A 25,326-nucleotide genomic window follows, 5' to 3' on the forward strand; every position below is an offset into this window, starting at 1 on the left:
TATATCAAGAAGCAGCGAATTCTCAGTTGGTTGGGTGGTTTGACTGAATAGCAATAGATTCCCTTTCCACAATTTCACACAATCTCTTGTTGGGTAAGTCCCTATAGGCGTTCAAGTTTCTTCCCTAACATCTTACATCGAATGCACGCTGCTATTCTTCGTCCATCGGCGGAACGTCTTCCCGTAAAAGTAGAATATAATGGCACACAGGCACCACAGCAGAATCAGGGACGCATTGGTCATGATTGGTGGGATATAACCATCATCGATGATCCAGTTCTGCGGTCCAGCGTCAGCATATGCAACCTGTACAACCTATAGAGCAATAGGGGTAAAGTTTTTTGGAAAGACTTACTGTAATAAACTTGCTGAAGCCGTAGCCCCACACGTTCTTGTTGACGGTGATGGCGACAAACAAGCTGCCCGCAACGGGCTTGTAACTGTCGACGGCGTAGGTCGATGCGATGCCGGGTATGGCCGCGACCTGGATACCCGCGCAGGTGTATCCAATGATGACGATCGCCTGCCAGGGCCATTTATTCTGATAGCCGACGCTGACAATAATGTTGCCGAAGTACATGATGATGACGTACGGGATCATGGCGAGCAGACGCATCTCGGGCTCACGAATGCCCCTGTTCCTCGCTGTGGCGCGAGCAGCGACCAAATCGGAGAACGGGCCTGCAGTGAACAGGCCAATCATGGCACCCACCAAGATCGCGAAGTTGGTGAAACCGATCTGCTCCGTTGTGAAGTTGTAGGGCGGTGCGGCGAAGGCTTGGGTCTGGGTCAAGTTGAGCGTCAAGAAGGAAGAGCAGCTCCAGCTGACGATAAATGACGCCAATTCGACGATGGGGAAGGCAAAGAGTTTCCATGGAACCCAGAGATCGAGGAAGATGGCCCTGAATGGGTCGGGGTTAGGCGTGTAAAGTCCCCATTGGCGTTTGCTGGGCGAGCCACGGCCGAGCCACGGGTCGCGCTCAGCGGTTTCGACCGGAGCGAGTTCGTTGTTCACCGGCACTTGCTCGAGAACGGCGTCTGTCTGCTTCTCGTTGCCCTCGGTTTTGCCCTCCTGGGCGGCCATGGAGTGTTTGATCATCTCCTTGGGGTGCTGTCGATGCCACTTCGTTTCCGGGAACATGAAAATAACCATGCCCAGCGAAAGCGCGATGAGACCGGTGTACAACCACCAGAAATTCCTCCATCCGACGTTCTCCGCCATGGCCCCCGAAATGATGGGGGCAACCATCAGAGATCCCATGTACACGACCCAGTAGAGCGTGTTCCACTTGCCACGGTCGTGGAGGAAGAAAATGTCAGCGATGACCGCGGGCTGGATGGTCTCAGCGGGCCCAGCTCCGATACCGTTCAGACTAGCACTCTGCGTCAGTGATAGCTCTCTGGATTGGGTCGATGATTGATTACTCACACACAGGCGCCCATAAAGGAACCGTAAGTTTGGGCCCTGGCGCGCCAGATGGACGAACCCAGGCAGATGAGCTGGGAGAATATGTAGACGGGGCGGCGGCCGAAAGTCGAGCTGAGCGGGACCCTAAGTGGCGGTGAGCACGCGATCTCTCCTCCATGGTCCACAACAGTCCCTACCAGATGAAGTTGCTGAACCCAAGCACAAGAATAGCGACGCCGGTGAACTGCACGGCATCGGCCAGGGAGCAGTGGAACGCCTCGATGTAGTCGCCGAACATGGGTGCCAGAGAGAGCGGACCGAAGCCCTGAGTAAAGCTGACCATACTCGAGGCCACAATGGCCGAAATCTTCCATGACGTCGACCAGTTGAGGGGATCATGAGGATCCTCCGACGGTTGGGGGACCAAGACACGGTGGTTCCTGCCGCTACTCTTGACGAAATGGTGAGTCCCAACATCCGCCATCAACTCGGTGCCAGGGAGAATTTCGACGTTGAGCTCTCGCTCGATGGCCGAGAGCTCCTGTGAAATCTGGGTCAGTCTGTGGCCAGAAGGGGCTTGCCCAGGCAGTCCTTACTTGTTCATCATAGTTCATCTCCATGGTGACGAGCGAGTTATGGAGTTGCCGATGGTCAAGGAAGAGGAGGGAGGATGTTTTAGGGCTGGAAAAAGGAAATGACAGAGGAAGGGGGCCGATTATTCTTTAAGTACATACGTCAACATCATGCTCGGATCGGGGACCACTGCGTGGCGCACACGGAACTGCTTCTATTTGGTTTGCACCCTGTAAACCCTGGGGTGGAGAGTTGGAAGCTTTGCCCAATCTTGACCTGAGCGCCAGGCCTGGAGCTGCCGTTCCGGGGTGGAGGAAGCCGTTTGGGGGGCGGGGACGCCCATATTATTGGGGAGCCTGGCTGCTCGTGGGGGAGCCTCGTGGGTCCTCGCGGGAAATCTGGGGTGGGGCCTAGGGCCGGGGTGCCTGCCAGATGCACATCACCACCGGCAGACTGAGTCGGCAGTTCGGATTAGACCTGTTATTGGGCGCTGGTGGGCAAGATCCCAGGTTGCTTGGGCTCTGAAGAGAACGTTAAGCGACCACGTGACTGGAGTGACAATTTGTGGCCTCACACCACTTTCCGATGCGGAGGGTGTTCTGTATAAGTCAATATGTCCCTTCATTCCTTTAACTATTAGCTGGGGGCTGCAAAGATTGCATCAGAGGAAGTGTCAATTAAGACTTAGTCAAGCACAAAACCACGTCTAACGGGTGGGCTTGATCCGCGTCCGGCCACGCGGTAAGCATCCAGCCGGCCTCCGCCCGGAGATGGCGCCAAGACTTGGAATGACGGCCAGATCGCGCTATGTTGGGGAAGGATCATACATATACGGAGGTCCTCCCAAATTAGACATTCCCTTCGTGTCAGCGTCATTATTGACATTGATGATGATGATAAGCGACCAATTCATCAGGAGAGTCGGCGAAGGCGAGGGAGAAGTTGCACATGCGCAGTTGAGCGCTGGGGGCTGATTCGACCGGAGCATTGTCGCTATCTTCGACGCAGTTAAACAACGGGATGCTCAACAGTCCGAGGTGTGGCTGGTCGGTATCCAACGCTTGAAGGTTATCCCGGATGGTCAGAGGCCATTGAAAGTCGCCAGAATCTTCAGTGGTGAGATCGGAACCAGGAAGGGTATCTGCTGGAGCGTCGGAGTGTCGAAGGTGAAGCGTGCATCGGGTTTCCGTGCCGGCCCTGGATTTCTTCCCCTGGAAGGGTTTGGGCACAAGATGGGAAAATGTTTGATCACTGTCCGTTCATATGAGCCAGGCTGATAAGTGACCGATTCCCTGCCTTCTCGAATGATGCTAAGGAGACCCAGGGGGCGCGAGGTCGATCAGCCAAACGGAATGTTGCCGGTAGATGGGGACACACTTTCGGAGCAGGGCTCCACCGATCTTCTAGAATCGCGCGTAATGACTTAGCGGTAGCTTGGGAAAGTTCGTAGGATTGGAAATTGGGATCATGTCGTAACATAAGAGCTCTCATGGATTCATCATGCAGCAGCTCATGAATGGGTGGCGGCGCGGGATGTCCTCTGGCGGCCATATCTGTGCGATCGGAACAATAGTTGAGTGAGAGCACCTGCCGAAGGTTGCCGCCTCTTGGACGATGTTCGTGGGTAATTCCTGATCTATTCGGAGACGATCTGATACGCTCCAAAAGAGCTTCACACCTATCTCTGAAAGAAAGGAGGCAGTAAGGCATTCTTGAGGCATGTCAGATCCATTTCGAGCGCCGCCTGCACATCGGACGTGTTCCGCCTGGGCTGGCGAGCCGTATCGGCACAGCAAGACTTGGGATAACTCGTCACCAGATACCATGCACGGAGGCTTTGGTTCTCTAGCCCTGCAAGACTCGTCCACACGGCACCAGGGCTCTGGACGAGCTGGGAAGAGCTATCTGGTACCCCGTTGAACCACTGGCGATCAGGCACAGGGAAAAGAACATCGATCTCTCCCGGCCAACCCTATAAGGCTGGCGGGAGACTGTCGAAACAAAGCAGTCGAGTTCATAGATGACCCACCAAAGTCGGCGGAGTTTTTATTTGTCGATCCATGCATTCTGGTCTTCTTCCGCATCCGAGAAGCTTCCGTCCATCTCGTCGATCTCGTTGGGCCCGAGATCATACTCGAAGCAGACAGAGACGCTCACCAGAAACGCTTCGGGTACAGCTTTTCCAGTGTTAATGCTGTAAAACGCCAGCAGAACGCAGCCTCTAACGAGCTCGAGGGTCGTTACTTCGATGGCCCTAAGAGCGGTATACTTGATGGCTGCTGCCCGTCCTGCAAAGACCTCACTCTACGCGACGGGGCCTGTACCAACGAAGAAACTTGTCTTTGAGAACCGGACTGCAAGTGCCAATATGCCGTTGATCAAGATTTCCTCGTCGTTACAAACGCCCTGTCTGTCCACACCTCCAACGCAACGACCCTCACTGAGGCTCGAACATATATTTGGAAGAAAAGGCGGTGAGGCTGCTGCCTTCGCATGGATCTTCCAGAACTGCCCCAGGGCACCGATCCCAGGGCTATGGGGACCTGGGCTTCCAGATTGACAGCATCAGAAGACGCCCCAGCCGCTGTGCACTGTTCTCGAACCGCCTTCCACTCGTGGTCTCAAAGCCTTCCGCGCAATCGAAGGACTATGCTCCAGAAGACGGCGTCATTGATTCCGGAGCATGCTTCCAAATTGATCACGTTACAAGTGGAAGAAACCAACTGTCCTGGATTTTGGGCGGCCTTCAATATCAATATTGCTGTTTTGCATCTGGCAGAGATTGCCGGAAGAATCACCACGGCCCTTGTCGAGATATCCTTGTGGTTTAGGTATGATAGTGTCTCGATGAGGCCCATCAACAGCCCCTAAACATGACCATACACTCCAGGGCAAACAGGAACTGTGGACAAGCGTCTGCTCGGCGTAGTCTTGAACATTCCACCGTGAGTCCTGCGATATACCTCACCTTAATCATGGACGTTTAGCTGACCCATCCCCCAAAGCTAGGATGCTGCGCGCAGACTCCAAGGCCCACGGTCCTCTACGGCGAGGTCAAGCTCCTCGCACCCGCAAAGCTCAACCTGTCGCCCTATCCTGATTGACGCCGAACCTGTATGTCCATGACAACGGATCATTTAGCCCAGTGCCCGCCGTGTGCACCGCGAAGAATGACAAGGAGACGAAGTTTACGGCAAAAAGCCAGATGAAAGCGATCGACACCCACCAGGGGGTTTTGGCAAGGCCTTGAGCCAGAGCCCACTTGTCCTCCTACACACCATCTACCGATACAACGACGATATGGCAGACACACATGCCCATCGCCCCGACAATCAAGAACGTCTTGCGGGCAGAGTTGTCGAGGAATAACACGGATGGTAGCGTAAAGAGGATTTGCAGGATGCCGGTCACACCGGTGGCGAGCAGGTTGGTGGTAACTGAGCTGAAGCCGAAACTTCCGAAGATCTGAGGTGTATAGTACCTGACATTGAATTAGATTGTGAGTCTCCCAGGGAGCTGCGGAATCTACTTACAAGACGGCATTGATACCTGTGAATTGTTGGAATCTAGCTCTTGCGGTTAGTATTAATGGACGCGTGAGAGCGAGATAAGGAGCTCATATCATGATCCAACACCTAATGCTTAACCGTTTGAACCTGTTTGGTGCGATAGCGTCTTCCACGGAGCGAGGACACTGCCGCTACCCTTCGTTTCAACCTCTGTCTCTTCATCGAGCATTACGGTCGCCAGGATCCTCAGGAATTCGGGGATCAGGAGAGCATCGAAAGGATCAAGTCCTCTGAGCGTAGACAGTCCCGCCACACAATCATCTTCTCGGTGCTTCATCATCAACCACCGAGGAGAAAATGGGAGAAAGAACATGCCAGAGAAGAGGATCCACGCAGGGATCAGCTGAAGAGTCAATAGCACCCGCCAAGAGACAGCATTCTCGCCGAGACAAGTATGTCCATGAGCCAGGGAAAGTTGGAGAGTCCCAGTTGAAGAAAAGGTGTGCGCAACTCTTGCTGGGTCAGAGTGACTACCCCCAACAAAGTGCATGCCGTATTCGAGCCAGAAACTGATACATGTCCCGATAATGATCGAGAGCTGCTGGAGCGCGGCTATGCGGCAAAGTTGGATAAAAAGGGTACGGCGGCTCCATTGCCAATGATCGCCCGGCAATCAATTCGACCAGCAGGTAACTTACACAATCCATGAGATGAAAAGGTCCTTTCTGACTCTCCCAGCAGCAAAGTCAGGCAAGAGCAGTCCCTCGTATATTATTCCTTGACTGGTACGAACTTCAAATGGATGGCGGGTGCTGGCGTGGAGCTTGTCCGCAACCTAGGCGGGCTCACTAGCCCCCTACGTAGCAACCCCGGATGTCACTAGCAGGAGGCCGGAAGGCATTTATGAGTGGTTATGCAGATGCAGATGCCAGGTACCGTCTTTAGACGATCCCCCACATGGCCGTCTCTGCCATGTGTCGTGAGCTCGAGCACTGAGGTCCCGTTTAGGTTGGTACCAAGCCGTGGTTGCAACAGAGGTTCACCTCGGACCAAGTCATGCAAATCAAGTCCCGAATACGAGCTCGAGAGGCCTTGGGGCTTGGCTCGAGGTGTTGTGCACGGACGAGATTTCGGAGTGTCGGAGCAAGGCACAAACCGTAACTGGAGCACATACAGTCTCACCATGGTAGCAGCGCATCCTCGCGGCAGGGCACAGCCACTCTGGGACCCATGCAACACATCTGTCCCGCCTGATCATCGACGTGAGCTCAAGGCAGACACCAGGAAAGAAAAGAAAAGAGATGTAGATGAAGGGCATCCCAACCCGGCACGGTGGACAGTGCCAGACCCTTTATCCCTCTCTAGAAAGTCGTGTTCGATGAGGTGGTGGTGACTACACAATCATTGTAAGCCCCCCTCTTCATCTTATCAGCAATATAAATCAAGACTTTGGTGTGGGCTGTTTAGCGCCCTGGACACTGAAACTACACGAGCCCAGACCCTGCAACGGCCGGTTGAATTCCCACTCATCCGGACCCGAGGCAGGTACATTCAGCTTCACTAGTCTCCTGGTCAGCTTTATTATCCCCCCATTCGGATTCTTCCGGTATCAACGGTTTCTGGTCTGGGTATCTTTTCCTTTTTATCCAGGCTGTCAAACGTACGAAGTACATTGCTCCACACGTACACACAATCAAGCGCAGTTCAGTTCAGCAGCATGTCCGTGCTTGACAACGCCAGACGGTTGCACAGGGTGTGAGTCTAGAATTCAGAATACGCCCGTGGTCGCCTAACGGACGATATCGACCCGAAGACCGAGAATTCAACGCCCAATCGGCGATGGAAGGGTACAAGGAGATAACTTCCGCCATCGAGGGACGTCTCTTCCTCTCAACGCAAAAGGTACACGAGACACAGGAGGGCAATGAGTCCTATTTCCAGAGTCGCCCTGTGTCCTTACCCACAGCAGACTCCTGGTTGTCTCCCTTCGCCAACCCGATCAACTTTTCAGCCAAAACCAAGTCCGATGATTCCAAGACCGTGCGAAAGGTGTCCGGTAGTGCCCGGGAGAGCTCTCGGCGCCTGCACCTGAAGAGCTCCAGCAAGAGCCTGCCCACGAACAACGAGCAAGACGTCGAATACACAGTGTCCACCCGCACCGATGCATTCGGCGTAATCTTCGATCTGGCCGAGCCGGTCATGTACCTGGAAGGATTTGATTTCCCGCACAATCTGGAGCACACGTCGGCGGTGCTGAGAGGCGTGATACACTTGGACGTGGTACGAGAGACGACACTGAGTAAGTTGTCACTCGATTTCCAGGGAGTCAGCCAGACGATCTGGCCCGAGGCGTGGAGAGCGAGACGACTGAAGAAGGTGTACGACGAAAGCATCGTCCATCACACATGGGACTTTCTCGACCATGAGAGGGATCCTGCAAAGGCCGGTCGGACATTCAGTCCCGGGGTGTACCACTACAACTTCGAACTGCCGCTGGCATCGTCGTTTCCAGAGACCATCGACCTTCCTCTGGGCAAGGTGTTCTATCATCTGACTGCCACGGCCGTCGAGTCCGGCCGCTCTTCCAATTCAGCCACCTTCAAGCAGCCGGTCGTGCTGGTGCGCATCCCATGTATGTGCTCGCTCGAGATGATAGAGCCGTACGAAGTCCGCGGCATGCTGCACGGGCTCGGGTACAACTTCTCGCTGGCCGCGAAGTCCTGTCCCGTGGGCGGCCAACTACCCCTGCGCATGAAAATCTCCACCCAGCCCGACCGCTGCTGGCAGCAGATCACCGTGGCCATGGTCGAGGACGTGCAGTACCAGACACGCAATGGGCTGGCGTGTCGCGAACAGTCACGGTCCAAGGCCGTGCTCTACACCAAGCGCATCAAACGGGATCCTCTTCACCAGCGGGCCTTCCGGCGCATCAGTGCCGTGGGCGAGAACATGGCGGTGTCCTACGCCAGCAGCGCCGTTATCGAGAAAGACGTCCCACGCCGCAGCCGGTCCATGTCGGTGCACGAGGACAGCGAGAGCAATTACCTCTACGAGACGGCCATGCTGCAAATGCCTTCGTGCTCGCGCATCCAGGCGGACACGGCGTATAAGTGCCTCTACGTGCGGCATTACTTGCTGGTGAGCAGATATCCATCTATCCCCCTATTCCCCTATCTGCCTTTTCTCCCATTCATCGAAAGCTACTCTCTCGTTTTCCACCCTCGTCTCTATCTAGGCCAACTGACACCCTCCGTCATCTCCCGCAGATCACCATTTCCGCCTTCGTGGAAGTGACCGAGAGCAGCCGCAAACACTTTGAGATCCGCGTGAGGATGCCCATCCAGATCCTGACGTGCCGGTGGCTGGACGGGAGTGCTACGCTGCCTCAGTACTCGGAAAAGCCCGTGCAGCTTTCGCTCGAAGGGTCGCCGAATCTATGCCGATGCTCCTCCGGCGGCGGTGGATCCGCCCCGAGGAGAAGTAGTCCCGGCGACAGGACGGTTGTCCATCAAGAATGACGATTATGTATAGAGAAAATAGATATGTTTAGCTTTGCTACAAAATGGTATGGATGTATATTTCTTTGCCGCTCTGGATGCGTGAACATCTCCCTTCTCACTTGGCGGAGGGGATCAGTGCAAACGAGCTGCAAGGTCGTTGAAAATGATACAGGCACTCAATGCACTACAGAATACGAGACAAAACATCCAAGCAACATTCGGCTGCAGTGAAGATAGTTTACTATAAGGATTATAAATAACCATGTGATCCTCTGAGGAAACGACGGCGGATGTACCACCACCGCGAATTAAACGTCACCAAGCTTCATTCGTCTCAACCTAATAGTCATAAAACACCAGCGTCCTCACCTCGATGCTCTCTCTGGGCGGATCGTTCTCGTACGCGGGGTCGACAAATGCCGTGTGCGGGATCCTTCTGGCGCGGCCGTCGTCGACCGAATCGTAGCACTTGATCAGGAGCGGCTCGTCGGGCCGCTGGCCGTACTTGAAGTACCACCGGTGGTTCGGGTTCGGCTTGACGGCGTACGTCTCGCCCTCGCGGTCCGGGTAGATCAGCTTGGCGGCGACGAGGTCGCTGTCCGGCACAGAGTGGGCGTCGGCGAGGGTCAGCGGGTCGCGGGTGATGGTCTTGATCGGACGCCAGACCTGCCCGGGCGAGTCAGTCGCAACTGGAGGGTGCTTGGTAGAGACAAAATCCGAAGTATCAAGGACTCACATTGATGATCTGGAAGCGCTTCTTCAGCAGCTCGTCGGCCTCGTCCGGCAGGTGGTACCGCACACGGTTCTCCGAGGCACTATACGACTGATCGATATGCACTCGGCGCGCAGGGCCGCGCAGCTGGCCGGCCAGATCGCGGACGTCTGACGTCGCACGACGAATGGTGTGGTCGAAGATGAAGACGCGAGATGCTCCGGTGCTGTGGGCGACACGGAGACATACATATGTTTAGCGTCCCGGTTCTCTATTGATTCAACGGGGGGCGATGGAGAGAGGAGTGCTCACGCATCCTTCAGCAGCTGTTCCACCTCCGGGTAGTATTCGGCCTTGATCTTGTCGTTGTCGACAAAGTCCTTCTCCTTGCTTTCATGCTTCAGGTACTGGAAGCCGTGACTGTCGATGGTGTATTTGTCCTCGTCGCCAGAGATGTTGTGGATGACCACATTCTGGGTGACGGCGGGACGGAGATAGGACGTGGGCTTTCTGTTTGTTCTCTCGTCTTAGATTCGAGATTTCTTGTGGTCTCCCAACATCAGAATGAGGGAAAGGCTAGGCTCACCCGACGTAAGAAGGAGCAGGTGCGGTTCCGTCACCTGGGTCCTTGTAGTAGTACAGTTCCGCGGCGACATCATGCTTCGCAGGCTTGTTCTTCGTTGCAGCAAGAGGCTCGACGACCTGCCCGATTGCGTTGCCTGGAGCGTGTTGGACCGCAGCGGTAGCCATAGTGATTGATGCACCCCGGAGAAACTGATTGCTGTATCAAAAGAAGCTGCCAGAAAAAGGGTTGGGGATTCGAGACATTGAGTCTCCCGGGACGCAAGACGGCCGATATACAGTAGGTCCGCAAAAGTCACCGGACAGAGGCTGTTTTCCACCAAAACAGGTAGTTTTCAACAGACGATATCTCATTAACTTATTATGGCGACCCTTAGTTATTTATATAGTAGGATATTTTCTATAATTATTAATTATATATCTGAAAACGCGATAGTCGAAAAGTTATCTTCTATATAAGGAACAGTTAGTTTAGTTATCATACAAAAAATCTAATTTTCTATGGGACTTAACCTAATGCTTTCTTTTATATAGTATAACCTTTCGTACACCACGCTTTTAGATATATAATTACCATGTAGAGAAAGCCAAGATAATCCAGTATATTCTACCATACAAATAACTAGGGGTCGCCATAATAAGTTATTGAGATATCGGCTGTTGGAAACTACCTGTTTTGGTGGGAAATGGGGTTTGTCCGGTGACTTTTGCGGACCTACTGTATCTATCGATGCCCCCCTTTCGCTCCCTCGGCAAAGACCTTCCTCCGCATCGCAGTGCATCAATTTGTAATCTGATCATCTCTCGAGCACGCAATAAATGCACCGAGCACGTCAATGCCCTACCATATCATATCATTCCTGGGTGCCGCTCTTTGGGCGATCGATTGACACGTACCTCGAGGTTGGCCGTGTCTGGATGGATACCTGCTAGCGTCGAAGCCAAGACGAGGTAAAATGACGGCGAGCTCACCCCTCTAAAGTGGACAGAAGATATATTGACAGAGAATCCCTTATATTGACAGAGAATCCCTCTCGCCGCTTCCAACCGCGCCCTCGATATCGACCGATTTCGTGAGACCGGGACAGACTGATGCAACGGACGATGAAGTTACCTAAGAGGAGTCCAACGAACCAGCTCAGCCTTCCGGAAGTTTCATCCTACTTGCATCTAAGTCCCTCCACGAAGATGGCGTGCAAATCATATCGGACGAGGATATGAACCGATGGGTGCCTTGGCAATACGGACACTTCCAAGTATTCTTCGATTACACCATGGAGAAGACTTTGACCAGGATTTGGACAGACAGCGTCGAACTCGCCAACGTTATGAGCCAATCTCCTTGTGACTTCAAGTCCCCAACTGCTCTTTCGGAGCTAGCAAGACTGCGACAGCACTGCTTGGATCTCGAAATTTCAGTCGAAGAGGAGCGAGAGCTTAGATGTCTGGAAGATGAACAAAAGATCGCTATCGACACACTGAAAGATGATCGGTCCAGCTTACCCCACGAGGAAAAGCAGAAACTCGACCGAGAACTGCAAATCGACCAGTCGAACTCGGGGCCCAGCGCATCCCGGGATTGTGCATTCTGATGACAATAGGAGCGGGGGACCAGTGAAGAATTCCAAATAAAAGCTATGAATGGGGTGGATTTTCCTTCGAATACGAGGCCTTTGCCCTTGGCTCGACGACAAGTGCGACCATGTGGTCCCAGACCGTACAGCTTTTCGTTCGCCGTCACCCTCACCCAGAACCGACACTGACCGATCCTGTAAAGCATTCCACATGACTCTCTGCAGCACGTACGGGTTTCTTACCGCACCTTTGACTTGCAGCGAAGATAGAGTCCCCACTATCGCGTAGCCTTGCGTCACCGCTTTCATGTGATATGCGTCACCCTCTCCCATATTAAGGTTGAGAATTCCATCCTCACCAGGGTCACTGGTGATGTCCATGGTGATACATCTTGTACTGAGACTCGCCTGGTGTATCTCCTCTTGTCGCGTAGGGCTGTTTTTAACACCCCTACTCACATCTACCCCGAGAAGGACACTAATAGCTTCAACATTGGCTCCCTGGAGAACTAAGGTTCGCTGAGGAATTATTCTCACCCCCTTACTCAGAATAACAACCCTGAATCCATTCTCTATCTCGACGTGCACGCCGAACAGCTCCATCGCAAAGAATTGGATCTTGTTTGGCAAAACGCCAAGACTCATGCAGACCATGCCTATGGTTTAGGGAAATACCATCGTGACAGCGGCGCGACCCGTGTGTTTTCTGATTGCGCCACAGGCGTATGGAGGAAACGTGGACATCAGCTCGCTGCTGAACGGGTTTGAGACGGTTTGCTGTTGACGCACTTGAGTTTGATTCTGCACCAAGACGGCCGTTGATTCAGTAGGTGACCCATCCGTAGGGGCACTTGGTAGAGCGTTGTTCATGATAGTCTGGGTTTGTTGCAGATCCGTGGTTGAATTCAGGCGTGGGAGGGTCGGGCTTCGTGGTGGCAATAACGTCCTGGTAACGGTCGGATGAGCCGTAGTATCATTGACCCTTGCAGCAATCTCTCGTTGGAGCTCAACAGTGAGTTCCTTAACTGTTTTGATTGCCCTGATGTTGGCACTGCGCCCCTTGTAGTGTTTCGCGCGGGGACTGGCAAGATAATATGCGAGCCAGGCAGTAAATCCGGTCTCCAGAAAGATCCTTTCTGGATCTTCATCAGGTAGGGCTTGCGCCCTCAAGTACGCTGCTTTAAACCCACGGGGTTTTTTGGACTTTGTCCACTCCTTTTTGAGAAGTGCTTTGAATGTTGAGACGACTTGATCAACCCTCGTCTTGTCAATTGCCGAGAATACTTGGGCGAACTTGCATGAAGCCCTCGAGAAAAAAATCTGGGTTATGAGAAGACAAAATGGGACTTGAGGACACTGGGACTTACGAAGACTGTAATGATCTGTTCGAATTTGATTGGCTTTGAGACCTCGTCTTTGCGGGTCATGCGACATCTTGGTCACTTACCTCGCCCTATCACCCCCTCGCTGTAAAGCTGAACTGCAAGCATCTTGCATAGGCAAGGCGAACAAGGCTGGAACTGTGTGTTTTGGGTCAAGGAGGCGCTGGAGAAGCTCAAGGGAGATCCCAAAGCACTGGGCACAAAGGTGATTGAGTGGGAAAAGGTTCGGGATGGGGCCATATCATACTGCCAAAGGAAGAGCGAGCATCGTTTTGACGGCAAAGGAAATTTTGACATGAATAAAGTTCCGACATATGACTCGGTGGAGAGGAAGGAGACAGTACCATGAAAGACATACTTCTCAAAAGTCACCAAAGTATTTTTGACGGATACGCTCCATCGAAAGCTCTTGTGGCTGCGGATCCAAAAATCGATCAATCTCATAACACCAAAAAGAGTTCTGAGGATTAACCTGACAAGTAGTAGTGTATTCCCAGTAAGCTGGATACCATCCAGAGCTTTCCCAGTCAATGATCCCAGTAATCTGGTCTCCTCGCACTAGCACATTAAGACTGCTTAGATCACCGTGCGTAAAGACCAAGGGCCATTGTCCACTATGAAGTTTAATGAGCTCATTAATCTCTGGCTCGTTTCCCGGATCGAAGGAAACACCATGCCGTAGATAGCTGTGAAAATCGGCGATACAGCTGAACGGCCCGAATCGTGACGAGGAACCTGGTAGGCGACAATCGAATAGCTGCCCACCATCAACATTTGCAATACCCTGGCCTTGTGATGGTGGAATGCTTCGCATTTCTCGTATCATCTCTTTTAGCTGCGAAAGGACTGTTGTCTGTGACTCAGGGCTGCGATCTACCCATCTACTGCCGAGCATGTCACCTTCAATTCTTTCCATCACGATATACGTTTGGCCATGGCGAGTGAATGCGCAAAGGACCTTAGGTACCGGGATCGACGTGTGTTCGGAAATGAAGCGTATGGCGGATGCCTCAGACAGGTTGACAAGCTGACCGTATTTGATGCAGATTCGCTTCGAAAGGAGGAGAACGCGGCCACTGTGCGGTCGCCAGCGTTTGAGAAGTCTGACGGCGATAACCACAAGCAGGCGATAGAGTACTCGGTTATTCACTGGTGGTGACTGTGCCATCGGGGAGGGAAACGGGACAACGACGTTGGATGATTGCCGAAGTCTGTTTGGTCTATTAGTTGGTAGTCTGAAGTGGTGGAGCAAGCAAGGGAGAAGACAAAGGCATGGGCCTTGGCGGTTCCGTATGATCACGTGAATAGTTGAGTCCTGATCACGTGATACCCACCGCAGGCAACATCACAACTAAAATGGCCATGATTTCCACTTTGTTGGCGAGGGGATTGGCTGTCGAAAATACGGAAGGTATGCCGAAGGTATACTGCTCCACGCCGTCGTCTTCTGCTTCACTTGACCCAATTTATATCCGCTTTATCTTGACAACTTCGAATGCCGGAGCTGTCCTTTCCTGTTGCAGTATGCTATAGTTATGAGTTGTGATGGCCCTTATTGACTCCGAGATGCTTCTTTGTGACATACCCAGTTCCGCCCACCCTCGTTTCTCTACCCGCGTTAATCTACTCCGCCGCGGCGTTATACTCGTCCATAATGTCGCAATCGTCATTATGAAGAAGTCAACTAGCGTCGAAGTAGGATTGTACTTCATGCATTGTTGGGAGTGTCGTAACTCGATAATAGAGTGAAGAAAGGGAGTAGGGGAGACGAACAGAGGGATGGAGAGGAGGACAGGAACAGAGGCATGGAAATGGTACGGTGGAAAGCTTGCTGGACTCCAGGGAGTCATGTTGTCGACTAGGATTGCAGGAGACCGGGCGGTTTCATCCCTCGCAGAAACTCTGTACCTTCTTCTGGACATACTTCAGCAATTTTCCCAGACTGCCATTATAACCTGAATTACAGGCCGGTGTCTCGACATGTTGAAACAATCCGCTCACTTTAGTAAAGTTTTCATCGCAGCTCGGACATCGGTACTTGTAGTCATGCTGCCAACCGTTGGTGTAGTGATGACTGTGGTAGCATTCGAAGGCCCACCTATCAACATATCCTCTTGCGTAACCTCGGAGGGATAAGTCCTCGACTCGAGATGAATGAGGATTCTAGAAAAACTTTTGAATTTCCCGTAGCAGCCGTAACATTCTTCCACCCGAGGTGAGTGGGACTTCATGTGCTTTAATCGATGATGTTGGTTCAGCACTGGCCGTCGTGGCGAAGTCCCATTTCTTTGTGACTCACCATTAAGAGCTTATTTTCACTTCCAAACTCGCGGTGGCATGTTGTGCATCGATTGTGCTGCTGGAGACGGTGCTTTATATAAGGGCTCGTAGTTCGACTGGCAGTAAGCGATACTGCGACGCTCTATGCCGAGGAAGGGTTGCGGCAGATATATGCTTTACTCGAGTAAATTTCCCGTAGTGGTAAGCTAATCGTCATATTCTTGATTCACGCTGTGCTCATTTGTTGTTTTGATGACAAAAATATGAGACAGTTCGATGTGGACGTGCTGTTCCAACGCGTCGTCTCACTAGACATTTCTCGCATTAGTGCACGACTACAACTACGCCAGAAGCAGGACGTCAAATCCTCTCTGGTGATGTAACTCTATAGAGCTGTAAATCGTTCGAGGACCGACATCCCTGACGAGTTTCGAGATATCTAAAGCCAGGTCCGAGAGCTCGTTGACACGTACCGGTTGTTGAAGCAACGTCACAAGCATCCACAAGAGGAACAAACCTATCGACGACTAATAGAGAAGATGATTGAGATTGCCCGACGTGTCGATCAGTCACCTTCCTTAAGCACTCTCCTCGGCTATGATTCTACTTTAAGCCCCGAGAGGGCGATCATCTTGAGAGACTGGGTCGCTAAATTGGGTCATTATTATAACGCTTGTGATGTACTGGTCTCGGCAGCCAGGAGGAAGCGAGGTCTTTTTCAGAATATCCGGGAGAGATAGACGAGTGTTCTGCGTGAAGAGAGAATGATCGAGAGGATTGGGGTTGAGGGATGGGCAGCCAGTCGAGGGAGCGCAGACAGGCTTGGCGAGCTGGCGACGTTTGCATTGGTCACACGTGACTCTATACGGTGAGAAGAGTATATTGTACAAGGTCAAAATCATGAAAACGACCTTCGACTCGTGCTGACGAGAGGCTGATCATGCAGGAGATCTTAAGCCCGACCTCCAAAAGTTTCCGCACACCACGCGGCTTCCTCCACGCTTTATTCTGCCCAATCGAGACGGCTTCCGAACTGATAGTGCGGCTCTACAAGCTTTTCCAATCAAGCGCGTCGAGGCAACATCCTAATGATGAATAGAGTGGACCAGCTAGCTTGGTATTCTACAGATGAGGGGTATCCGGTGCTGATGACTAAAAGAGGAGTAGTGGTGGTGTTGAGAGAGCACAGGACCTTGTAATCTATCCTGCCTACCGCTCGAACCCCTTATATAATTCTCTTCTTTTCCGTCTTCGCCTTCTCACTCTTGGTCCCCTTCTTTGCCTGCCCGACGTTGGTTCCTTTCTTTGTCTTCTCGACCTTGGTTCCCTTCTTTACCCTCCCCCGTTGAGTTCCTTGCACCATTGTATCCCTTGACTTCCCTCCCTTGCCTTTCTCCATTCCCGCTCGCGTAGTGGCCGGTAGCTTCAGGCGAAGGATGATCTTAGGTTCGCTGACACGAAGTCGGAGACGCGTGCCGTCAACGAGGGATGCGTCTCCTCGATCCCGAGCACAGGCCCTCCCTGGTATGTCTTCTATGGTCGAAGAGTCGAGTTGTTTAGGGTGAGAATCCGCATTGCCACGAATGGGATCGAGTGGACCATCTACGATGGTCGATCCGCTAAGATTACTCACTGCATCGTTGAGTGGCGGAGAAGACGGCGCGGGTTTAGGGGCGGGGGAGGGCGAAGGCGAGAGCGGCCGGATATACTGATCGAACAGAGTGTCGAAATTCGAGTCGTTGTCTAGGACGTCCGAGGGACTCGTCGGTTCCCAGATTCGACCTAGGCCCTTTTCCTCGCCACAATAAGTATGGGATCCGCTTCTGGACGAGATAGATGAAGAGCGTGACTTCTTGAGGGGCGAGAATACGCCATCGAAGACATTAGAGCTCTCAGACGAGGTCGACGGTTCCGCTATCGATCGAGTATCGTCAGTCTGGCGGTCTTGCGGTCGGAGAGTAAGAGGGTCTCACTCGGCACCTGAGTTGTGGGGATGGAACATCGCCACATCCCCGGCCGCCGAAGGGAGAGGAGCGTCCATGTCGTCTTCGGACGAGATTTCGGTTAGGTCGATAACGGATAGGAGCGAGGGGGAAATTGTCGAACTCGTTCCACGAGCCTTCTTTGCGAGGGGCGGATTAGTCTCGCTCCGATAGCGAATAGACGGCCGGGCGGCCTCGATGAATCGCCACTGGGGTGGCTCACCCTGACTGGCAGCCTTCCTCTTGCGGCCTGGCGGTAGGGGCTGGCTCGTCGGATTTCCGGGCAGGTCGCACCCGCGAGGGCTAGAGCAACCCGTGCTCGCAGTACGGCTGGGATAATCATCCATAAAATGGAACCGGAGATCGTCCTCAACCTCGAGTCTAATCTTGCACAAGGGATGGGGACACAGCATCGGCCAACGACGACCTTCGAGCTACTCATCCACTTCCTTCCAGAGGTCAAAGTCTCGGGTCCACGACTGCAATCGTTAAGCGGTAAGGAGTTTCGTGTTCCCGAGACGAAAGGGAGAATACGTAGGACGGACGAGGGTGTAGCCATATGAGAGCGTACCGCACCGTTTGGTGGCCAGCGACGCGAGGTGTGAGGCGTAATGTAACTCCTATTCATCCTCTCCGACCACCCAGGTAAAGCAAAGGTGATAATAGTGAATGTGAGACACTAGGTGGTGAAGTTTCTGCGCCATATCGTTGCGAGTGCACGTCTAGATGTGATGGTTACGTCGATTTTTAGGTAGCCTAGTTTTTCGCGTGTTAGTGAAACACAGGACTCGTCGGGGAGGTTCAACTCACTTGTCTATCGACGCTTAGCATAATGCTACCGGGCACCTTCCCTCACGCGAATTAAGGCCTGGTAGATATAGGACCGTGAGATCTCGGGTATATAAGGTGTGGAGGTCGGTTAGAGCCCGTCGATGGATCAGACCCGAGAAGGAAAAGGGCCAGGGGGGGTACGAGGGGGACGAACGTCCGTGGAGGCCTTCCCGGACCAAGAGAGCTGCAAGAGAAGGGTCCCTTTTATGGGACGAAGAAGGGGGCCATTTCCAGGTCGACAACAGGTCGGTGGGAAGGCACCCACCGACCCGTGTGCCAGACTCCGAGATTAGTGACTCTGGACGGCCATAGACTGCGGATCCATGTTTAGCGCGAGGACAGAAATGGCCGTCGAGGAGGCAGAGCGAGGGTCGTGGGTAAGTGTGGTGAGTGAAAGGTGAGTGAAGGGTGAGGGAGAGGTGAGGGCAGGTGAGAGGGGGTGAGTGGTGTTTAAAAGCGGCGGTGAGGTGCGAGGGGAGCTCGGCGTCGAAGAACCTCCTCTTGAACCGCCATGAAACTTGACCTTGTTCGGTACTTATAGTGTTCACAGTGCCCACAAGGCTTGAATATATAATCAGGATATATAGTGGCGAACGCCTGGGCATTGCGCTATCACGAGCGTCTACAGTAGGTTTCTATAATTATTAATTATATATCTGAAAACGCGATAGTCGAAAAGTTATCTTCTATATAAGGAACAGTTAGTTTAGTTATCATACAAAAAATCTAATTTTCTATGGGACTTAACCTAATGCTTTCTTTTATATAGTATAACCTTTCGTACACCACGCTTTTAGATATATAATTACCATGTAGAGAAAGCCAAGATAATCCAGTATATTCTACCATACAAATAACTAGGGGTCGCCATAATAAGTTATTGAGATATCGGCTGTTGGAAACTACCTGTTTTGGTGGGAAATGGGGTTTGTCCGGTGACTTTTGCGGACCTACTGTATAACCCTGCTCATAAGCCCCCCGGGCTGAATGGCGTAGGTACGAAGCTAACCTCATTCCTATCCAGGAAAGAAAAGGCCGTATGGGATAGGACACATTGGAATTTGTTGTGGTGCGAGTAGTCTTAGTCGTCCCTTGTTCGCGTAGTAATCGAAATGCTTGAGTTGGATGCGTTCTTTACACTTGGCTATTGCCTCGAGAGTGTCTGGCACCTTATCTGCCTCATATCAGAGACTGACCCTCCTCGCCATGCCAGCCACAACATATGGTGCCCCCTGTAGCATATCGATCCTCTTCCGTTCGTCGACCATCATGGCCTAGAACTTCTCGTTAAAAGGTCGCAAGTCGATCTCCTGCGTCCAGGCTGATTTGTGTTGCGTGTGCAGACTCCAGTAGCTTTCAGCGATCTGATATCAAGTCAATCCCTACCCGAACAGCACATGGGTCATGTTCAGGCGACTCACAGCATAAGGGCTCAACTTTCCATCCGGAGTTGCGTCATTACTGGCAGCATGCGCGGCATCGGGCTCATCGATGCCGCCGTCGATGATGGCATGTGCGACGTGGACTCCCGCCGGGCCGAACTCCCGGGCCAGGGACTGCGTCAGGATACGCCCCCCAGACTTCCCTGCCGCGATCACAGACCAGAGTTTGGAGCCGCGCATGGATGCAGTTGCCCCGGTGAGTATGAAAGTGGGCGGCAATGGCGAACTATCCACAGATTGGAGAAGCAGCGGCACTACAGTCTGAGCAAAGATGAAGAGACCGCGGCTAGAATATGATGGGGTCCATTAGATATCATAGATGTCTTCATCACGGAAGACAAGACATACACATTGCCGTTGAGGCTCTTGTCCAAATCGTCCAATGTCAGTTCCAGGAAGGGCTTGCGGCTCCCCCGTAAGTTAGGCCGGACATTGTAAATAGCTGCAGCGAGCTGCAAACCCGCAAACTCCTTCTTGATTGTTTCGAGTGCCGCAGCGAGAGACGCCTCGTCGGTGACATCCGTGGAAATCCCGATCGCCCGCCCGCCAGTCTTGTTGATCTGGGCCACGACGTCCTGATAGCTCTCCGGCCGACGAGATAGCAGGACAACAGGATACGCTTCGCCAAAACGAAGAGCGATCGATCGCCCTGTGGCCGGGCCGATACCAGCGACGATGGCGAAGAATTTGTTCGATACCATTTTTGTGGATAGGAATATATTTTTCTCGTTCTCCAAAATATGAAGAAGGGGCGATGGAATAAAGGCAAAAGCTGATAGACTGACCCTGAACGAAGATCTGAGAGTTGAGCAAGTATATGTCGTCTAATAGTCTAGCATTACTAATACAAGTCGATGGTTTGTTCTTGTACAGAAATTGCGTGACCAGCGAAGCATATGGTCCGGAGGCGGATGGGGAACAACGAATATGACCCGCGGAAGGATTACAGCTCTTCCGGGAGGATTTATTTAGGATTAGTGAGCAAGCTGTTGCGAATGTCCACGATCTTGGGGACGCTTTGAGGGCTGCTATGCTAAGCCGGGACCTGGGGAATTGATTCCTCCCCCGCCGCGGGGATGAAGAAGTAAACTGCCACCGAATCGTCCTCCTGAAGAAGCCTGCGGAGTCTCTATAAAAATGAGCCACAGTCGCCACATTTCAACTTCCCCCTTGGCCAAAAGTATGGACGCTCTCGCTATTGAATACATGCTAGATTTCTTCTCTTGTCAAGCTTTGAACATGAAAGAAGCATTTCACAATGGAACTCATAAGTATCGCTCGTATCCCAACTGGGCCGGCCCCTTCATTGGACGTGTCGAAAATTTTAATGGGGGTGGATCCACGACGCACGAAACGGCAAGGCTATGTGGATTTTACATGATGGTAGAGTACATCTTGATACAGGCATCTTTTTCAAGTGTGGAGGACAGACAGCACGAGAAGACAGAGAGGACGAGAAGAGAGAAAGCACGAGAAGAAACCGCATCTGAATCTCCATAGCCACCCCCTAACGGCACTTATATTCTCATCTAACCCAACCTAAAGGAATGAATTCTTTCCCAGTACTGGCCGAAAGCGTACCTCCTCCATGGCCCTAGCTAGTCAATGCTTGGGTCATCGCCACCATTATTTGCAGACATAAAGCGAGTGACTGGAGCTGAAGCACAACAAACATGACACCTAGTGCTGGCTCCAAGTAGACGGGCAAGGGTAATGGGCCGAGAAGTTGTCTAGCAATTACCATCAATGGAATACGACGGAATGCCGGTCTCGGTTTCCTGGAGACATTGTCCAACGGTAAGCAGTGTGGCGCCGTTGCTGCAGTTCTCGTCCGTATACACCGTCACTGTGAGACCGTGTTAGTCGACCTGCAGTCCACCACCTTTCAGGGTCAAATTCTTACCTTCGCATCCCGCTGGCTGGCTGAGAAGCGCGATGGCCTTGGTTCCAGGAATCGACTGGACGCAGGTGGCGCCGCCCGACCCAGTGACCTGGCCGATGAAGCCATTATTGCATGAATTGGAGAAGAAGTTGGCTTGGAACCCAGCCAGGACGTGTGGCTTGATGATATCCGTGACCAGGAACTGTCGGCCCTCGTCACCGTGGACGTGCTCCGCGGTTGTCACGGTCCCGTAGTTGTGAGGGTTTGGGATCCGGGCTGCGTATGCCGCGGTCAAAGCGGCAGCAAAGAAGAGGACGGATGATTTGACAAACATCTTGATTTGACTCGAAGTTGTTGGATGTTAGTATGCCGATAAGGGATTTTTGGGTATCAGATATAGAGAAGAGCGAGGGATGAAAAATAAACATAACGCAGAGGCAGTTGGGCGACTGCTTTTATATCATGTTCATCGCCCAAAATTTCGGGGACCGGGCCTTGTTCTTTCAGCCCAAAGCACTCCCTTCCCTTCACAAATGAGCCTCGTGTTCGACGGCTCTAAAACATAATCCCCATGTTGCATTATAAACCTCGTATTCGAAATGGGCTGCCAATCTTTGCGCAGAGCTGCATGACCGCTTTGAGATTCGCCAGCCATGAGTCCCAGCAGGAATCGCTGCCTGGGAGCCGGCGTATGAATCTACCCGACTTTCACACAAATACATCCTTCTTCTCATGCTTCTCGTGATCTTGTAGTCAGCAAGGTCGGTGAACATGGGGATAGTCAACTATTGGTACAATTGTTCGGCCGGTTTGAGGGTCTATACTATCTGAAAGTCAGCCCCACGCCGTCAGCCCAAGCTGGTGCGGCATAAAGACACCACGACCCTTCAGCTGACTTTCTTCCCATACGTGACGGACTACCCCGGCCTGTCACACCCTATCGTGTCCGACTTGCACTGGCCTAGAGGAGGGTTAGTGGTGATTCGGCGGTACTTCAGTCCATGGCAGCGGTGAGAATGCACGGCCCCCCGAGCCTTGGCATATGAACGTATAATAAACTAATCTCTCCTCATCTTCTAACGCAAAATCGACTTTGGCTCGAACTTTGACTTTGGCCCCTAGCATACACTTCCTCACTACTAGGAGTGGTGATAGATGTCACGGCCGTGAAGGACGGGCCACCCAGATCAGTCTGATTGACAGTACCTCGTACGGGACTAGTGGGACGTTCTGATTGGTTGCTGCGGCAGGTGCGGCTTGGCAGATGCGGTCTCCGCACAGGTGTTTACAGGACCTCCATCCACAATCTGTACAATAGGAATACACATCCTTGGAGCCTTTTCCACCCCGAATGTGCCTTACTGTCATAGAGACTCGGTTTCCCGAAGTGTCTACACCATTAACAAAATAACCTTTATGACGAGAATAGGTGGCTGGGTATAGACTCTTAGTCTCCTTCTCTATACCTAAATTGAGTGTCACCTTCGAACTGTCGGTGATTTCGTTATTCTGTAAGACCGGATACCTTAACTACATTACAGTACAAACTTTCGCTGGGTCGCTGGGTCGCTACATGATACAGAATCTCCCCAGTCCCACTTTCCGGTGATCTATCTATACCTATTAACATCGGCAAGTCAGTTCAATAACAGTTGGCTTTGGCACGAGCTCGCCCATTCGATTTTCAATGCCCGCAACCATTGTGCGCCTTCAGACCTGGAGGCACAGCTCTTGGTCCACACGGCGTAGTCACGCAACAATCGGTTGGAGACAGTACACCGTACTCGTCCTCGTTCCATGGTCAAAGGTATTTTACTAATATCTACAGGATGATACAATTCCTGATCAACAAACGAGACGGAACGAATACTATCTCGAATCCTACACTAAACAATAGTCTGAAAACACGACCTATCCCGACATTCGCTGAGGGAATTCAGTTGGGACACTACCCTTCCGAAGTATATCGGGAGCTATCCCGATATCTCTTGAATCATATTGCAACCCAAAGCAATATACCAACGCCTTTCGAAGAAGATTCGGTCCGACTAACTGAAGAGCAGGCTACAAAGCTCACAGAGGTTCTAGAATCGCTCCGAGAGGAACTTCCAGATGAACCCTTTGTCGGCCTCTCGGTTCTTCTAGCACAGAAGAGGTGGCTCTAGTGTCGCACGCTTCCGCAACTTTGGAAGCGTATACCTCGACAATTACCACATGGAATACAGTGTTCATCATTGCGAGAAATGCGGCTATTCTGCTACTCATCGCCGCGTGTCTTTAGAGGGTCCTACGGATTGTTTTGTCAAGACTGTTACTCCCTTAATAATCCTCATAATTACACGCTAAAACAAAGGAGAGAAGGGAATGTGTGGACTTCAAAGTCATGATACCTAGATGGTATCTACTCGTTCATACGCCTTCGGAGATATGAAAGGGCTGCTCGACGGTGATGAAAGTATGGTCTAAAAGGCAACGAGAGAATTCAAGATTCACTCTGGACGCCAAAAGACCACCAGCATCTTCCTATATCCTTCAATTCTGGATTCGAAAACTTTCGATACCCGTTCGCTCCGTCGATGATGCGGGTTCTTGTTTATTGCTAGTGATGCTGAAATCCAATCCTTTTCGTTCACACAGCTCTCTGGAGTCCAGCACACCTTCCATCGAATCAAATATTGGACCACGTCACCGATGTGGCGTTTATCGATGATGCTATGTATCTGTGAAAACAGAGTACTATAGCATCCCCCTTGGCAATGCTGTGAATGCGGATCGAATTCTGAAGGACATTCCTGGTGCTGTTGAAACAGGGCCTCCAGTTCTGCGTCCAGCATGTCAAAATCCTTGGTAGTCATCCATCGATCAGGAGTCTTGAGCAGGAACTCTACTTCCCTATGCTCGAAACAGCACTTCAGCTCATACGCTTCGCTTTGATCCCAGAGCCCATCGGAAGGAAGTCCAACGTCTTCAAGATGAGAAGGGGGGCTCTCGCGTCTTTCCAGAGCCACCGCCTGAACTGCTTGTTCTCGGGAACTCGGACTGGCACCGTCGCCATCCGCTTCCGAGCTGGATTGCCCAAATATCGGTGACGGTACTGAGAGGTGAGGACTCGGCGGATCGAAGCGATCTTGAGGCGAGCTCGGACCGAGACGATGGTCATAACCTTCGCCACGGTAATGGTTATCACATGATGGCAGGATGAGGTGTTGACCAGCTTCGTCGATACTCTGGCCGCTGTCTCCCTCACGATAGGTATTCGTCGCAGAGACTTGTGTTTGGGGACCGTCATACAGTGCCAAATTACGCGCGTTACTTTGCCTGGGTATGGGGGTCGAACTTGTGTGACGGGATTGCTTCGAGACTGGTGACGACAAGGGAGATGATTTGGGAACACGGCGCGAAGGTAAGGCTTTAGCTATGATGTTGCCTGAGCGAAGTTTTTGCGAGGAACCTGGTACGAGTGATGGCGATGATGGACGACAATGATCGAATGGTCGAAGTCAGATGGAGGGAGAAAATAGGGACGAGGGTGAGACAGACGGATTTTGGGAGATGGTGGCCGTACTTATACTTGTCGCACCCCTGTGCCTAGGGCACTGCCTCCACCACCATCACCGTTGTCTTGCAATATCCGGTCCCAGTTAGCAACCGGCGGTGGTTTCAGCCGTC

At 52.2% G+C, this 25,326-nt stretch overlaps 9 protein-coding genes across 9 annotated transcripts; 2 read left to right on the plus strand and 7 right to left on the minus strand.

Annotated features, from left to right (window-relative positions):
- Positions 1–132: 132 nt before the first annotated feature.
- Positions 133–2,028, minus strand: AYL99_09936 (hypothetical protein; the record flags this gene model as incomplete). The annotated part of the gene is made up of 5 exons (XM_018841442.1): positions 133–279; positions 356–1,373; positions 1,430–1,552; positions 1,606–1,949; positions 2,005–2,028. 5 exons carry the CDS (start codon positions 2,026–2,028, stop codon positions 133–135), a joined length of 1,656 nt encoding a protein of 551 aa, XP_018689151.1.
- Positions 2,029–4,027: 1,999 nt separating this feature from the next.
- AYL99_09937 (hypothetical protein) lies at positions 4,028–5,827 on the minus strand (the record flags this gene model as incomplete). The annotated part of the gene is made up of 4 exons (XM_018841443.1): positions 4,028–4,235; positions 5,295–5,462; positions 5,515–5,530; positions 5,638–5,827. 4 exons carry the CDS (start codon positions 5,825–5,827, stop codon positions 4,028–4,030), a joined length of 582 nt encoding a protein of 193 aa, XP_018689152.1.
- Positions 5,828–7,329: 1,502 nt separating this feature from the next.
- AYL99_09938 (hypothetical protein) lies at positions 7,330–9,008 on the plus strand (the record flags this gene model as incomplete). Its single annotated transcript, XM_018841444.1, has 2 exons — positions 7,330–8,628; positions 8,757–9,008. The coding sequence occupies 2 exons, from the start codon at positions 7,330–7,332 to the stop codon at positions 9,006–9,008; spliced, it is 1,551 nt and encodes a 516-aa protein (XP_018689153.1).
- Positions 9,009–9,329: 321 nt separating this feature from the next.
- Positions 9,330–10,452, minus strand: AYL99_09939 (hypothetical protein; the record flags this gene model as incomplete). Its single annotated transcript, XM_018841445.1, has 4 exons — positions 9,330–9,656; positions 9,727–9,928; positions 10,015–10,212; positions 10,289–10,452. The coding sequence occupies 4 exons, from the start codon at positions 10,450–10,452 to the stop codon at positions 9,330–9,332; spliced, it is 891 nt and encodes a 296-aa protein (XP_018689154.1).
- Positions 10,453–11,558: 1,106 nt separating this feature from the next.
- On the plus strand, positions 11,559–11,876 carry AYL99_09940 (hypothetical protein; the record flags this gene model as incomplete). Its single annotated transcript, XM_018841446.1, has 1 exon — positions 11,559–11,876. The coding sequence occupies one exon, from the start codon at positions 11,559–11,561 to the stop codon at positions 11,874–11,876; it is 318 nt and encodes a 105-aa protein (XP_018689155.1).
- Positions 11,877–12,521: 645 nt separating this feature from the next.
- On the minus strand, positions 12,522–13,292 carry AYL99_09941 (hypothetical protein; the record flags this gene model as incomplete). Its single annotated transcript, XM_018841447.1, has 1 exon — positions 12,522–13,292. One exon carries the CDS (start codon positions 13,290–13,292, stop codon positions 12,522–12,524), a length of 771 nt encoding a protein of 256 aa, XP_018689156.1.
- Positions 13,293–16,745: 3,453 nt separating this feature from the next.
- AYL99_09942 (hypothetical protein) lies at positions 16,746–17,849 on the minus strand (the record flags this gene model as incomplete). The annotated part of the gene is made up of 2 exons (XM_018841448.1): positions 16,746–17,434; positions 17,501–17,849. The coding sequence occupies 2 exons, from the start codon at positions 17,847–17,849 to the stop codon at positions 16,746–16,748; spliced, it is 1,038 nt and encodes a 345-aa protein (XP_018689157.1).
- A 1,758-nt stretch (positions 17,850–19,607) lies between these two features.
- AYL99_09943 (hypothetical protein) lies at positions 19,608–20,476 on the minus strand (the record flags this gene model as incomplete). Its single annotated transcript, XM_018841449.1, has 3 exons — positions 19,608–19,697; positions 19,755–20,061; positions 20,124–20,476. The coding sequence occupies 3 exons, from the start codon at positions 20,474–20,476 to the stop codon at positions 19,608–19,610; spliced, it is 750 nt and encodes a 249-aa protein (XP_018689158.1).
- A 1,029-nt stretch (positions 20,477–21,505) lies between these two features.
- AYL99_09944 (hypothetical protein) lies at positions 21,506–21,991 on the minus strand (the record flags this gene model as incomplete). Its single annotated transcript, XM_018841450.1, has 2 exons — positions 21,506–21,621; positions 21,679–21,991. The coding sequence occupies 2 exons, from the start codon at positions 21,989–21,991 to the stop codon at positions 21,506–21,508; spliced, it is 429 nt and encodes a 142-aa protein (XP_018689159.1).
- Positions 21,992–25,326: the final 3,335 nt, after the last annotated feature.

The sequence above is a fragment of the Fonsecaea erecta genome (genome assembly GCF_001651985.1).
Source record: "Fonsecaea erecta strain CBS 125763 chromosome Unknown Scaff10, whole genome shotgun sequence".
NCBI classification, from domain to species: Eukaryota; Fungi; Ascomycota; class Eurotiomycetes; order Chaetothyriales; family Herpotrichiellaceae; genus Fonsecaea; species Fonsecaea erecta.